This window comes from Balaenoptera borealis (assembly GCF_965194805.1).
Source record: "Balaenoptera borealis genome assembly, chromosome: 11".
In the NCBI taxonomy this organism is placed as follows: domain Eukaryota; kingdom Metazoa; phylum Chordata; class Mammalia; order Artiodactyla; family Balaenopteridae; genus Balaenoptera; species Balaenoptera borealis.
In genome coordinates, this window is record NC_138868.1 from 46,753,019 (window position 1) to 46,768,169 (window position 15,151).

A 15,151-nucleotide genomic window follows, 5' to 3' on the forward strand; every position below is an offset into this window, starting at 1 on the left:
GAGAGATACACATGCATATACACAATGCATATTTATTAGGCATGAAAATAAGTGCTTATTCATAATCATTTTAAAAATCAACCTAAACATCACGAATATTAGGGAGTGTACATTAAAAAAATAAGGCTTATTCAGGCTGTGTTTTTCCACTGTCTTAGTTCAGCTTCCATAGGAATCTGTGCCCATGGCAAAACAGATGTTTTTGTTCTTGTAAACCTATTGATAAAGCTACAGGAAGGAAGAGTGGAAAGAAGAGTATGGCACTGCATATGGAGACAAGGGAAGGCCAAGGCTACACTTATTAAGTTACATTCTTTAAGAGCTCTCAAGACTATATAGAGTGACATATGTCCTAAGACATGTCAGAAAATGTAAGATATTAGCTGGTAATCAACTTCACTCTTACATTTTTTTTAATATAAATTTATTTATTTATTTATTTTTGGCTGCGTTGGGTGTTCGTTGCTGTGCGGGCTTTCTCTAGTTGAGATGAGCGGGGCTACTCTTCATTGCGGTGCACAGGCTTCTCAATGCGGTGGCTTCCCTTGTTGCGAAGCACGGGCTCTAGGCACACGGGCTTCAGTAGTTGTGGCACGTGGGCTCAGTAGTTGTGGCTCACGGGCTGTAGAGCACAGGCTCAGTAGTTGTGGTACACGGGCTTAGTTGCTCCGCGGCATGTGGGATCTTCCCGGACCAGGGCTCGAACCAGTGTCCCCTGCATTGACAGGCGGATTCTTAATCACTGCGCCACCAGGGAAGCCCCTTTATTCTTACTTTTAAATTATTATGATGTTAAAGAGCTTCACTATGCCCAAGTCCCATAAATTGTAAAGATAGTCTCTATCTCCAAAAGCAACAATAATTCCCTGGGGTTTAATGTTTTTGCAGTTCACACATTACAGAATAAATTTCATTACTATTGACAGGTGTGTGGGAAAGAAAAGTATTTGGGGTTTTTTTGGGGGTTTTGTTTTTGTTTTTTATTTTGACTGTGCTGGGTCTTCATTGCGGTACGCGGGCTCTTCGTTGTGGCACACGGGCTTCTCTAGTTGTGGCGTGCAGGCTCAGTAGTAGCGGTGCGCAGACTTAGTTGCCCTGCAGCATGTGGGCTCTTAGTTCTGCGACCAGGGATCGAACCCGCATCCCCTGTGTTGGAAGACAGATTCTTTTTTTTTTCTTCCCTTCCTGCCCAGAGCAGTTGTCTTTTTTTTTTTTTTTTATGGTAATTATTTATTTATTTATGGCTGTGTTGGGTCTTCGTTTCTGTGTGAGGGCTTTCTCTAGTTGCGGCAAGTGGGGGCCACTCTTCATCGCGGTGCGCGGGCCTCTCACTATCGCGGCCTCTCTTGTTGCGGAGCACAGGCTCCAGACGCGTAGGCTCAGTAATTGTGGCTCACGGGCCTAGTTGCTCCGCGGCATGTGGGATCTTCCCAGACCAGGGCTCGAACCCGTGTCCCCTGCATTGGCAGGCGGATGGATTCTCAACCACTGGACCACCAGGGAAGTCCCTAAAAGTATTTGTTAATTCAGAAATACCCGCAAAGTTTAGTCCAGTGCCCCAGTGAGCACTGGACAATCTAGACAGACCTTCAGCTGAACTGTAAAATGGAGGCTGTGAGCAGGATCCCACATGCTTGGTCCTCAGGATGCCAGTGACTGAGTCAGCTCTTCAGTGGCAGTCTGGCTTTGCTAGCTCTTCTCCTACTGCCCGGAATACTGCAGTCACTTAGTCACCAAGCTTTAGGGTAGAGGGAATGAAACTGCTGGGTAATGCTCAGTTTTTAAATATGCACATGTGTCTTCTGATACAGCAGATAATTTTATATCCAGAAAATAGCTGGGACACTTTTCAACAGTAGTCCAGGGATGCCTGCACAGCCTCCTTGGCACCAGTGTCTTCCCCAGAGCACAGACTTTGCACACTTCAGCACACCTCTTATTTATGATCTGAGTCACTCCCCAAGGTTTGTCTCCTGAATGCTCACCTCTGCTATTCCCTTTGCACATCAGTCCTCAGATAAGCTGTGTGATCATGCATATATGAGTAAGAAAGACTGACCAATTGGGACCCCTCCTCCTTTCCTCCCTCTCGCCCTCCCTCCTTTCTCTTTCTTTCTTTCATCAATACTATATTTAAAAAACACAATTCCAAACATAATTTCTGGCACAGCAGTTATTAGGATTTTTGTATATTCCTTCACATTTTGCTTTTTATTAATTCAACTGTGTCTGTAGAGTATGGGTGCATATCTGTCTGATGTGTGCCACAGTCTAGCCAGCACAGTGCTGCCTAGTTGCAGCTCCACACCTTTTTATCCCAACAAAGGAAACATAGGAAAGCAAATAAGTGAGAGTGACTCATTCTAATAATCTGGAATTGCCCTTATTTACCTTTTTTAATTCACATACTTTAATATCTTATACTTAGTAACAAATTCCTCATAATCTTAACAGTGTGTCGAACACTATGGTTGATAACTCCTGCTTTATAAGGTAGGTATACCTAGCTCAGGTATGGTTGGGAAATGGGAAGGAATCTAGTTTTTCTGAAAAGTAAACTATTTTTTATATAAGTTTTAAAAAAAACTAATATGACACGACACTGTAAGTCAACTATACTCCAATGAAAATTTTAAAAAATAAATAAAGTAGATAACCAACAAGGACCTGCTGTATAGCACAGGGAACTATACTCAGGAATATAAATGTTTAAATGTCTTGGTAAATATATCTGGATTGTAATAATATGTTTTGAATTGCATAGAACGTTTAAAATAAAGCAAAATAAGATTAAAAAAAAAAACTAACAGGAAAGAACTCCTGTTCTCATACTGCTAAGTTCTTTATCTCAAGCCATCTTTCTATGTTGTATAATAGATTTCATATTTATATTAATCACTGCATAACTTTTTTTTTAAACATTCAGTCCTTTTTTTAATATTTATTTTCTTTTTATTTATTTATTTTTATTTTTCGGCTATGTCTGGTCTCCGTCGTGGCATGTGGGATCTTCGTTGCGGCATGAGGGATCTTTTTGGTGTGGCACACGGGCTTCTCTCTAGTTGTGACATGTGGGTTTTCTCTCTCTAGTTGTGGCACGTGGGGCTCCAGAGCGCGTGGGCTCTGTAGTTGTGGCACGCAGGCTCCAGAGCACGTGGGCTCTGTAGTTTGTGGCACGCAGGCTCTCTAGTTGAGGTGCACAGGCTCAATAGTTGTGGTGCGCGGGCTTAGTTGCCCCGCAGCATGTGGGATCTTAGTTCCCCTACCAGGGATCAACCCGCGTCCCCTGCGTTGGAAGGCGGATTCTTTACCACTGGACCACCAGGGAAGTCCCGTAACTTTCTGTATTGTTGGATGTTTCGGTTTCTTTCTTTATCATCTATATGTAAAATTGCAGTCACATTTTCAAGCATATAGCTTTTTATTTTTATTTTTTATTGAGATACAATCCACTAGAGGATTTTTTCCTACATTTTAGATTATTTCTTTAGGCTAGCTTCCTAAAAGTGGAATTACTAAGACAAAGAAACTTTTTTTTTTTCTTAATATATATTGGGAATGCTGTTTAAGAAAAAAATCTTGGGGGTTTTTACTTTTTATTTTAAAACTTTAATAGGCCTTTAAAAAATAAAGTAACCAATATAAAACATGAAACAGACCCAATATATAAGTCTTTGGCAGCAATTTTTTTTAATTGTGGTAAAATACAAATAACATAAAATTTACCATCTTAACATGTACAGTTCAGCAGTGCTAAGTACATTCATATTATTGTACAGCCAATCTCCAAAAATCAGTTTACTCTTAGAAAAGCAGATGATCCAGTAGAGTAATTTGGGCAGAATGTGAAGAAAGTGAAAAGAACATGAGAAAATTAATTCATTCTTTGGCATAAGAAGTTAGAGAACTTTTAAATCTTCTTCAGAAGTAGGCAACTAGATTATCAAAATAAACTATTTCAATGGGCCACCAATTTAGCATTCTTTAGTTACAATTGCAAACTCACACAGAAAAAATTTCATATGGATTAAAAATATAAATGATAAAAATACTGAAATAAAGATTGATATATGTGTCATATTGAGTGAAAAATATTGTCCAAAAGTTAGAAATCAGCAAAGCCTTTCATGTTTTACTGTATATATTTTTTTATTATTGGCTTTAAAAGAATAACTACAATATTTATTAGTAGTCGTAGGGCAGTGAGACAGTGATTTTTATTTTCTTAGTGTTTATCTCTGCTTTTTTTTTCATTTTCACAATGACTATGTTTTACTTGCATAATAAGAAACAAATGTGTATGTCTATAAACTTTAATTTGTAGAGCTCTGGAACCTCAACAGCATATTACCTTTTAATTATAATTCACATCTTGGGGAGACTTAGTTTACAGTGTTGGATTAATCATGCTGTCATGCGTCATTGGTTCCTCCTTAGAACTCCAGGTTCATGGCCTTGTAAGTAGCTTGTATTTGGTCCTATAAGCTCCATCAGGTTCCAGTCTACTAGTAGCCTCTTCAAGTTCTCAGAATGACAGCAAGCTAAGTCAAACCACTAGACTTTACTGAATGGCTCCTTCCAGCAATACTGACGCATTAAGCGAAACAAGATTGACTTTCTTGATCCACTGCAGCCCCTGCAGCTCTTTGGCCTCAACTAACTGTAGATCACTAAGCATTACCCCGTTGAAAACATTGTTCTTTTACCTATAACACGTCGTCTGCCTAATTCTCTGCATCTTCATCCACAGAACTTCAAGTTAGAATTTGCTTTAAATTGTGAGTTTGTTCCTGTTGAATTTCATGACATCCGACAAGTGAAAGCCAGTTTTAAAAAACTGATGAGAGCTTGTGTCCCAAGCACCATCCCTACTGACTCAGAAGTGACCTTCCTGAGAGCCCTGGGAGACTCTGAGTGGTTCCCACAGGTACTGTCTGGAGCAGCTTGTCTTATGACTCAAGGAAAAAGAGGCCCAAGTGGATATACAGAATTGATATTTGAGGAAAAAAATATTGTGTTCCCCACTACCTGACATTCTCCCTTGATTGTGTGCCCTCTATAACGGCCTTTCAGTTCCGGGCAACCATGTGATATAGGAAATGAAGGGGTAGAATTCTCCATCCCTGGGTTTTTCTCTCTCTGTTGTTGAAACTTGCTTGGTCTCCATAGGATGCTAAGAAGGAGATGATTATTTTTAGATGGAAACTTTTTGATATACAACAAATTTAAACAACATGTATTTATAGGGCTCCTGCTCTGTTACTAACAGAGTGAGGATCCAGGACAGGATGTGATTTCTAGGCGACTCCAAGGGGCTTTTCCTCTTACTTTCTATTTGTCTCTGCCTGTTCTGTGTCTCTGGATTGTGGCTTCACTCCCAAGCCAGCCCAACAAAGGCACACTGGATACCCTGAAGCCTACCTAAGGTTTAGGAAAAACCACATATCCTTCCTTCAGCTAAGTAAGCTTGGGATGTTTTTAATTGAACGCTTATTGAGAAATTAAGGAGAAATAGGTATGCCAGCACACCTAACCCACATTTCTTCCAAACCACAGAAAGAAAGGTATTTATGACATGCGTGTTTTAGACACTGATGCAGATACTTGGCCAAGAGCCTCTCTGCAATACAGCCTTCAGCCTTGTCTTTAGGCCCCTGGTGCTATGTCCATTATTCCTTCTCCCCCTTTAGGAGCACACAGCCCTTCTATCCCCTGTCCACATCGACCTCCAAGCCTCCCACGTCTCTTTTTTTTTTTTTTTTTTCCCCCTGCATCTCTTGAGGAGGAAAAAGGGTTGTTTCCCACAGTACATTGGACTAAAAAGAAAAAAAAAAAAAAAGCCAGGAAATGATGTAAGTACCCAGGGCAGTGACTATTCTCAAGGTACTTAAACTCTAGGAAAACAGCCACATATACAATTAGCTATTATATGAGGCTATGTTAATTACTGTTAAGGCAATTCAGGATACTTTGAGTACCCATGGAAGGAGCTGATCAATACTCCCTGCTGTCCCTAAGTTATGAGCCCCAGCCCCAAAGTGTTCCTACCACTCAACCTATCCATCTATGTTTCTCCTACTCTGTGTTCTACTCCTTACTTCAAAGTGGATTCCTATCAGAAGTTAGTGACTAAAAACAATGGAAAACATTGCCCCACTTGCGATATTGGCAATTTAAAGGTAAATCAGAGCACATACTAAGCCCAAGAGAATTCAGGCCTGGTAATAGTTGTGTTATAGGAACAGTGAGTGAGGAGGACCTTCCCATTCTTGGAGAGGACATGTGCCTTGTTCCTGTGTTTAAAATAGCCTAGCTCTGGGATGAACTGAGAGAGTGACTTGGACTTACTTAGATATACTACCAAATGTAAAATAGATAGATAGCTAGTGGGAAGCAGCCACATAGCACAGGGAGATCAGCTCGGTGCTCTGTGACCACCTAGAGGGGTGGGATAGGGAGGGTGGGAGGGAGATGCAAGAGGGAAGAGATATGGGGATGTATGTATATGTATAGCTGATTCACTTTGTTATAAAGCAGAAACTAACACACCATTGTAAAGCAATCATACTCCAATAAAGATGTTAAAAAAATAATTAACTTAAAAAAAAATAGCCTAGCTCTGTTTAAAATATAGGGGTGGGAGTGTTTTGTTTTAGTTCAGAGTTGGATTCATTCTACAAGTTATGTCAAGTGATGCTTAAACTTTTTTTTAAACCAGAATGTTACACATTTAGTTTTGAAATCTATATGGTCTGCTCACACCCTAATTGTTCATTAGGGACTTGGAGTCAGTTGTCTTGGCTTAAAAAGCTGAGAACAAATAAAAGTTTTCTTCCCATTTAATACACAGTACAAATACTTTAGTATAGAATTCACATTTGATAGAAGCAATATCTTTTGTAATTTCTCTGGGGAGATGCATTATATATATTTTGTAATATTTTTCTTTCTCCTGAGTTTTTTTGGTAGGTATATTTTCTCTAATATTAGAGGTTTTTTAAATGAAAAAAAGTATACAATTCAGTACTTTTTAGTATATTTACAAAGTTGTGCAGCCGTGGGAAACAGAACTCACTACATCACATAAGAACAAATTTTAAATCTAATAACTACGTTGCGAGGGCCACTTAGAACCTCACTCTTTTCCACTGGAAAGAATTATAGCTCTTCTGCTTTGAGGGGAATCTTGTAAGGTCAGTTTATTTCATTAAGTATCACTTGAACACATTGTTTTAAAATGTGTCATTGTTTAATCTTGATTTTGACAAAGAACTTTAAGTATTTAAAATTTATATGATTCTTTGTCCAAATATTTTAATCCCTAACTTGTTTGATTATCTAAGGTTGATAGCAAGTCTGTCTGTTCTTGGTGCTCAGAAAGCACTTGGTCTAATTGTGGCCTCCTTTCTTATCTCTTAGCTTCACAGGATATTGCAGCTCGCTGTGGTTGTATCAGAAGTACTTGAGAATGGTTCCTCAGTTTTGGTGTGTTTGGAAGAAGGCTGGGACATCACTGCACAAGTAAATTACTAAAACATATTTTAAGATATTTAATTTTATATTTGTATTTTAATTCAGTTATTTTAAAATTCTGCAGATGAATCTTTTGTATAATGACTAATGTGTTTATGGACAGAGAAAGTCCTCTGTTAAACACCACCTGGTATCCATCAAAAACCTCTGTGCCATGAGTTTCCAGGCCCTACACAGCCTGGAGCTCTGGCTCAGGGCATCGGGCTCCCACACCACAGAAGCATCATGCAAGCATGACCAGCGGTGTAGGACATGGACCATCCTTCCCATGTTTTGTCAGTCCTTTCTCTGGTTCTCTGTAAGCCCCCTCTTTACTCACTCCAGAGTGAAAAGGAAAAGTACGAGTATAATCTACAGTAAAACATTAATCTACATCTGCCAAAAAGTAGATGTAGGTTTGAACTGATCCTCTGACCTTACTAATTAACCTAGGAGAAGGCCACAGTCAGCAACCTGGCCAGGCAAGGACTAAATTCTTAATTCTCTGAAGGAAAATGTAGCCAAAATGAATTTGAGTCTTAGTTTTTAATGGAAAGTTTGTAGAATTAATTCACTTAGCTGTCCTGGAGCAGTTAGTGAACAAATTTGCCATCCAGGTAACTTTGCTTGTTAATTAGCTGTCATCAAAAGGAAGTGCTTTGTCTTAGAAGCAGGAATTTTTCAGGACTGAAAGTAATGAAGTATCCAACCTGCTTGTACCCTAGGTGACCTCCCTGGTTCAGTTACTCAGTGATCCCTTTTATAGGACACTTGAAGGCTTCCGGATGCTGGTCGAAAAAGAGTGGCTCTCTTTTGGTCATAAATTCAGTCAGCGGAGCAGCTTGACCCTCAGCTGTCAGGGCAGTGGTTTCACTCCAGTCTTCCTACAATTCTTAGATTGTGTACACCAGGTAAGTAGAGCAAGCTTAAATCAACTTGATACGAGAGAAAGAAAAGACCTAGCATTTATTGAGCACTGCATTGCTGTGCCAGGTACCTTTATGTCACAGCTCTGATGGACTCAGCCATAAGACTTGCTAAAATCTCAGCAGTAGATTCCTGGAAATGGAAAAGAAAAAGAACTAGTTGGTTTCTGAAACTAGGATAGCAGAGCTGGCTATTGAGCTGGCTCCCAAGTGAAGTGGCCAGCACTCTAAATTACCATCTAATTTAACGGAGCAAACTTGGCTTGTTCTCGAAGAAGGTTTGATCTAGTGTAGAACAGCAAAACTCTCTAGGTGTTGGCCGAGCCTGAAATCCAGCACGTGGTCTTCCCATTTGGGGAGGACCCTACTTTATGCCTGAAAATATAGGAGGTAGAGCTTAACCCCTAGAGAAAGAATCAGGGCCCAACCAGGCAAGCCTCTGAGGTTGAGAACAATGGCTCAGTTCTACTGGGTGGCATAATCAGGGCTAATCAAGAGACCAGACAGAGGGCTTCCCTGGTGGCGCAGTGGTTAAGAATCTGCCTGCCAACGCAGGGGACACGGGTTCCAGCCCTGGTCTGGGAAGATCCCACGTGCCGCAGAGCAACTAAGCCCATGTGCCACAACTAATGAGCCTGCACTCTAGAGCCCGCGAGCCACAACTACTGAAGCCCACCCACCTAGAGCCCGTGCTCCGCAACAAGAGAAGCCACCGCAATGAGAAGCCTGCACACCGCAATGAAGAGTAGCTCCCACTCACCACAACTAGAGAAAGCCCGCGTGCAGCAACGAAGACCCAACGCAGCCAAAAATAAATAAATAAAATAAATTTATTTTTAAGAAAAGAGAGAGACCAGACAGAAACCCAGGTATATAATCCAGTCAAACCCAGTGGGAGCTGGGAGTGGGGGAGATGTGAATGCTCTGGGCTCCCTCTTACCTTCATCTCAGGCCTTGGTCAGTATTGGGCTTGAGAATTGGATGGCACTGGGTTTACAAGTTGAAGGCATTGGCACCAGTGGCTAAAATGGCCTAGGAAAAGTAAGGTTGACACTTCTTTTAGCCTGTTTCATCTGCACCACAACAGTGAATGGGTTCTGGTATGCCAAACATATTTGTCAGAACAGTGAGCCTCTTTGAAATTGAAATACATTGGCCTCAAGTATCTGTTGGAAAGAAAAGTAAAAATGTTTTTAGGAACCAGTATTGGAACTAGGTCATCTTATGTATGGTTATGTTTTGTTTTGTTTTGTTTTGTTTTTTATTCCATTAATCACTTGATCAGCTTTATCAGTTCACTTCATAATTTTTAAAAAATGTATTTAAAGTGTATAATTCAGTAGTTTTTAGTATATTCAGAGTTGTGCAATTACCACAAGCAATTTCAGATTATTTTATCACCCCAAAACAAACTCCATACCCATTAGCAGTGACTTTTCCATCGACCCCATCCCCTACATACACAAACAAACACTGGAGGCTATGTTTTTGATTGCTCCAATCAGCTTCTTAAAGAAAAGACCTATTGAATAACTTTAGTTGATTTGAGTAGTATCTGGAGAAGCTGGTCACAAGGTTGAGCTTATACTTTTAAACTCTTTGCAGCAAATTATATACTTGCTTCCTGTTTGAATATTAGCTTTTTTATTCAGACATCTTTCGGCAAATACGTGAGGGAGAAGTTTGAAGCCCATTGTCTCTGAAAAAGAAAGCTTAACTGAGACTAAAGGGGAGGAGCAAGCATTTTTTCTCACTTCTGGATAGTTGAACGCATACGAGTTCTTCATGAAAGCACTTCTTATCCTGCACATTGTCTTATTATGCTAACCAAGTGCACTAGGCTATTTCCTGCCTCCATGCCTATATCCCACTACCATCTGCAGCCATCATTACTGATATTTCTTGACCGCTTACTATGTACCAGGCACTGTTCTCAGCACTATATTTTATTCCATGATTCTTTCTAAGTAACCTTTGAACCTTTTCCTGGCCCCTTCATTTGTATTCTTATGAACCGTGTACAGACTTCTTTGGTAGCATCTGTACACTAGAATCTACCTATTTGTACGTGTCTGTTGCCTTCTACTTAGACTGAGAATTCTTGGGAGAAGGGTCTATGTTATATTAATCTTCATATCCCTAATATCTAATGCAATTATAATTTTAGTCTCTGGAATGTAGTAGACCCTCAATAAATACGTATAACAAGTGACTAAATGAAAATTTAAATGACCGCCTGGTTCAGCCTTGTTTGAGGCTCTCACCACCCTTCATCAAGACCATCTAGGATGTCCTAAGTAGAGTTGCTAATAAAATCTTCTGAATGCTCAGATACGAAGCTGTTACTCTCTTTTACAAAAATCTTTAAAGCAGACAAACAAAAACTTTCAGTGGCTCTACATTTCTTAAAGAATTACTCTTCCTCACATCTAATTTGAATATAATAATGTCAAAATTTCACTTGAAAGGTTCTTAAGGCTCCTCACTGGATGCCTCTGTTGTCTTAATAAGTACACTCAACCAATTTTACCCCTGCATTGAAGTAATATCACTCTTGGGCTTCCCTGGTGGTGCAGTGGTTGAGAATCCACCTGCCAGTGCAGGGGACACGGGTTCGATCCCTGGTCCGGGAAGATCCCACATGCCGTGGAGCAACTAAGCCCGTGCGCCACAACTACTGAGCCTGTGCTCTAGAGCCCGTGAGCCACAACTACTGAGCCCACATGCCACAACTACTGAAGCCCGCACGCCTAGAGCCCATGCTCCACAACGAGAGAAGCCACCACAATGAGAAGGCCGTGCACTGCAACAAAGAGTAGCCCCCACTTGCTGCAACTAGAGGAAGCCCGCGTACAGCAATGAAGACCCAACACAGCCAAAAATAAATAAATAAAATAAATTTATAAAAAAAAGAGAAAAAGTCACTATTCAGTTGAATACCAGATGAAGCAGTTGACTTGCTTTTAATGTCTTTGGTGTATAAAAGTGGATATCTTTAAAAATTAAAATCACAATCTTCATAATGTGGTGTTCACACTTAAAGAACATGTAGGGATTTAAAAAAAAAAAAATTAGAAAAAAATCAAACCAAGAGCTGGTTCTTTTAAAGGGTAAACAAAATTGACAAACCTGGCCAGGCTCACCAAGAAGGAGAAAGAGAGAACCCAAAGAGAAAAAAGAAATGAAAAAGGAGAAATCTCAACTGATATCACAGAAATACAAAAAAACATAAGAGAATACTATGAACAATTATATGCCAACAAATTTGACAACCTAGAAGAAATGGACAACTTTCTAGAAACATACAGCCCACCTAAATTGAATCAAGAAGAAATAGATAATTTGAACAGACTGATCACTAGAAGTGAAATAGAATCTGTAATTTTTAAAAACTCCCTGCAAACAAAAGGCCAGGACCAGATAGCTTCACAGGCAAATTCTACCAAACATACAAAGAAGAACTCATACTGATTCTTCTCAAACTCTTCCAAAAGATTGAAGAGAAGGGAACACTCCCAAAGACATTCTATGACGCCACCATCACCCTGATACCAAAACCAGACAAAGATACCACCAAAAAAGAAAATTACAGGCCAATATGTTTGATGAATATAGATGCAAAAATTCTCAACAAAATATTAGGAAACCAAATCCAACAACACATAGAAAAGATGATACACCACAACCAAGTGAGGTTCATCACACGTTCACAAGGATGGTTCAACGTATGCAAATCAATCAGTGTAATACACCACATTAAGAAAAGTCAAAAACCACATGATCATCTCGATGCAGAAAAGGCATTTGACAAAATTCAACATCCATTCATGATAAAAACTCTTACCAAAGTGGGTACACAGGGAACATATCTCAACATTCTGAAAGGTATTTATGACAAACCCACAGCCAATGTAATACTCTCAATGGTGAAAAGCTGAAAGCCTTCCTACTAAAATCTGGAACAAGACAAGGATGCCCACTCTCACCCCTTCTATTCAACATAGTATTGGAAGTCCTAGCCACAGCAGTCAGACAAGAAATAAAACATATTCAAATTAGAAGGGAAGAGGTAAAATTGTCACTATATGCAGATGACATGATACTATATATAGAAAACCCTAAGGACTCCACACAAAAACTGCTAGATCTAATAAATGAATTCAGCACAGTAGTAGGATACAAGATTAACATTCAGAAATCAGTTGTATTTCTTTACACTAACTATGAAATAGAAAGGGAATGTAAAAAAAAAAAAAAGAAGTACCATTTAAAATTGCACCAAAAAAAAAAAAATAGCTAGGAATAAACTTGACCAAGGAGGTGAAAGACTTTTACACTGAGAACTGTAAAACATTAATAAAGAAAATTAAGGAGGACTCAAAGAAATGGAAAGATATTCCATGATCTTGGGTTGGAAGAATTAATATTGTTTAAATGGCAATACTACCCAAAGCAATCTACAGATTTATGCAATCCCTATCAAATTACCCATGACATTTTTCACAGAACTAGAATGATCCAAAAATTTATATGGAACCATAAAAGACCCAGAATTGCCAAAGCAATTCTGAGGAAAAAAAAACAAAGCAGGAGGCATACTTGTCCCAGATTTCAGATAATACTACAAAGCTGCAGTAATCAAAACAGTGTGGAATGAGAGGAATGGCAGGTAAAGTCACCCATGTAGACTTTTTTTTTTTAGACTTTTTTAGTAAGAATTAAACTGAACCCATGTCAACTTTTTTTTTTTTTTTTTTTTTTTTTTTTTGGCCATGCTGCTTTGTTTGCAGGTTCTTAGTTCCCTGACCAGGGATTGAACCCAGGCCCTTGGCAGTGAAGGTGCAGATGGAGTCCTAACCACTAGACTGCCAGGGAATTCCCATGTCAACTTTTTTAAAAGAATTAAACTGAGAATAGGACACTTGTTTACAAACTTCTTTACTGAGTATTTTAAGATATCATCCATAGGCATTTGAAAATATCCATATTTTTGGTTTCACATATTTTTATCCTAAAATTAACTTAAACCTTTTTTATGGCTGAAATAAGTTTGTAACTGTTCCCTTTTCATATAATATGTTGAGGTAACATCCTCAGATTTCAAAGGGTGAAATAAAGTTTAAAGTAAGTAAGTTTAACTGCTGTTTCCACAAATGGGGGATTAAAACTCTAATGACAACTTCCCCCACAGAAAACAATTATAAAACTGAGACATGGGGAAAGGAAACTTTTCAACAAATGGTATTGGAATAACTGTATATCTGTATAGAAAAGTATGAACCCTGACCCTTACATCATTCACAGAAATTTCCCTGAAATGGATCATAGATGTAAATGGCTAAAGGAAATTATTCAAGCAGAAAATAAATGATAAAAGAAGGAATCTTGGGATATCAGGAAGGAAAAAAGAACAACAGAAAGTAAAATATGGATAAATACAATAGACTTTTCTCCTCCTCTTCAGTTTTCTAAATTATATTTAATGGTTGAAGCAAAAATTGTAACACTGTTTTTGATGTTCTCAATATACATAAAGGAAATAGTTAAGACAATTATAAATGGGGGAGCACAAAGGGATGTAAAGGGAAGTAAGGTTTCTACACTTCACTAAAATGTCAACACCAATCGACAGTAACAAGATATGTAATGTAATACCCAGAATGACCACTAAAAAAGCTACATAAAAACATACACTCAAAAACACTATAGATAAATCAAAATAGAATTCTAAAAAATGTTCAAGTAATCCACAGAAGGCAGGGAAAAGAAAACGCAGGAAGAAAAAAAAATAGAACTGAAGACAAAAAGTTAAATGACAGACTTCAGCCCTAACATACCAATAATTGCATTAAAAATGGAAATGGTCTAAATAAAACATGATGTAACAGTATGCTTTTTATAAGAAATTTGGTTCAAAGATGAAAGTACTGTTATAGAAGTTTTATTTATAATAGCCAGAAATTGCAGGAGGGAGGGGACAAAATCTCCTGAAACAGGTAAATGGCTAAACAAACTGTGGTGCATCCATACCATGGAACGCTACTCAGCAATGAAAAGGGGTGAGATGCTGATACAAGCAACAATTTGAATGGATCTCAAGAGCATGATGTTGAGTGAAGAAAACACAATCTCAAATGATCACATACTGTATGATTCCATTTATATAACATTCTCAAAATGACAAGAATGTAGAGATAGAGAATAAATTATTGGTTGTGAGGGTTTGGAGATAGTGGGGGAGGGGAATGGGTGTGACTATAAAGGGGTAGCATGAAAAACAAACCAATTGTCCATCAGCTGGTGAACAGATGAACAAATTCTGGTACATGCATGCAAGGAATACTACTCAGCAAGCAAAAGGAATGAAATGTTAATATACACAACAATATGGATGAGTCTTAAAATCATGATCAATGAAAAAAGTCAGATAAATCTCATCACAAGGGACTTCCCTGGTGGCACAGTGGTTAAGAATCTGCCTGCCAATGTAGGGGACACAGGTTCGAGCCCTGGTCCAGGGAGATCCCACATGCCACGGAGCAGCTAAGCCCGTGTGCCACAACTACTGAGCCTGCGCTCTAGAGCCCACGAGCCACAATTACTGAGCCTGCGTGCCACAACTACTGAAGCCCGTGCGCCTAGAGCCTGTGCTCCACAACAAGAGAAGCCACGGCAATGAGAAGCCCGCTTACCGCAACGAAGAGGAGTCCCCG

General features: G+C 39.1%; 1 protein-coding gene across 11 annotated transcripts in view; it reads left to right on the plus strand.

Annotated features, from left to right (window-relative positions):
* Positions 1-15,151, plus strand: part of SBF2 (SET binding factor 2) — a 468,341-nt gene that overhangs the window by 427,088 nt on the left and 26,102 nt on the right. For 8 of the 11 annotated variants that reach the window (XM_082341365.1, XM_082341363.1, XM_082341361.1 and 5 more), the window contains 3 exons: positions 4,751-4,927; positions 7,420-7,521; positions 8,238-8,423. In XM_082341365.1, the coding sequence (XP_082197491.1) occupies positions 4,751-4,927; positions 7,420-7,521; positions 8,238-8,423 (465 nt within the window). Of the gene's footprint in view, positions 1-4,750; positions 4,928-7,419; positions 7,522-8,237; positions 8,424-8,993; positions 12,484-15,151 lie in introns of those variants that run through there. The other 3 variants (XM_082341351.1, XM_082341368.1, XM_082341364.1) reach the window with 3 other exon arrangements.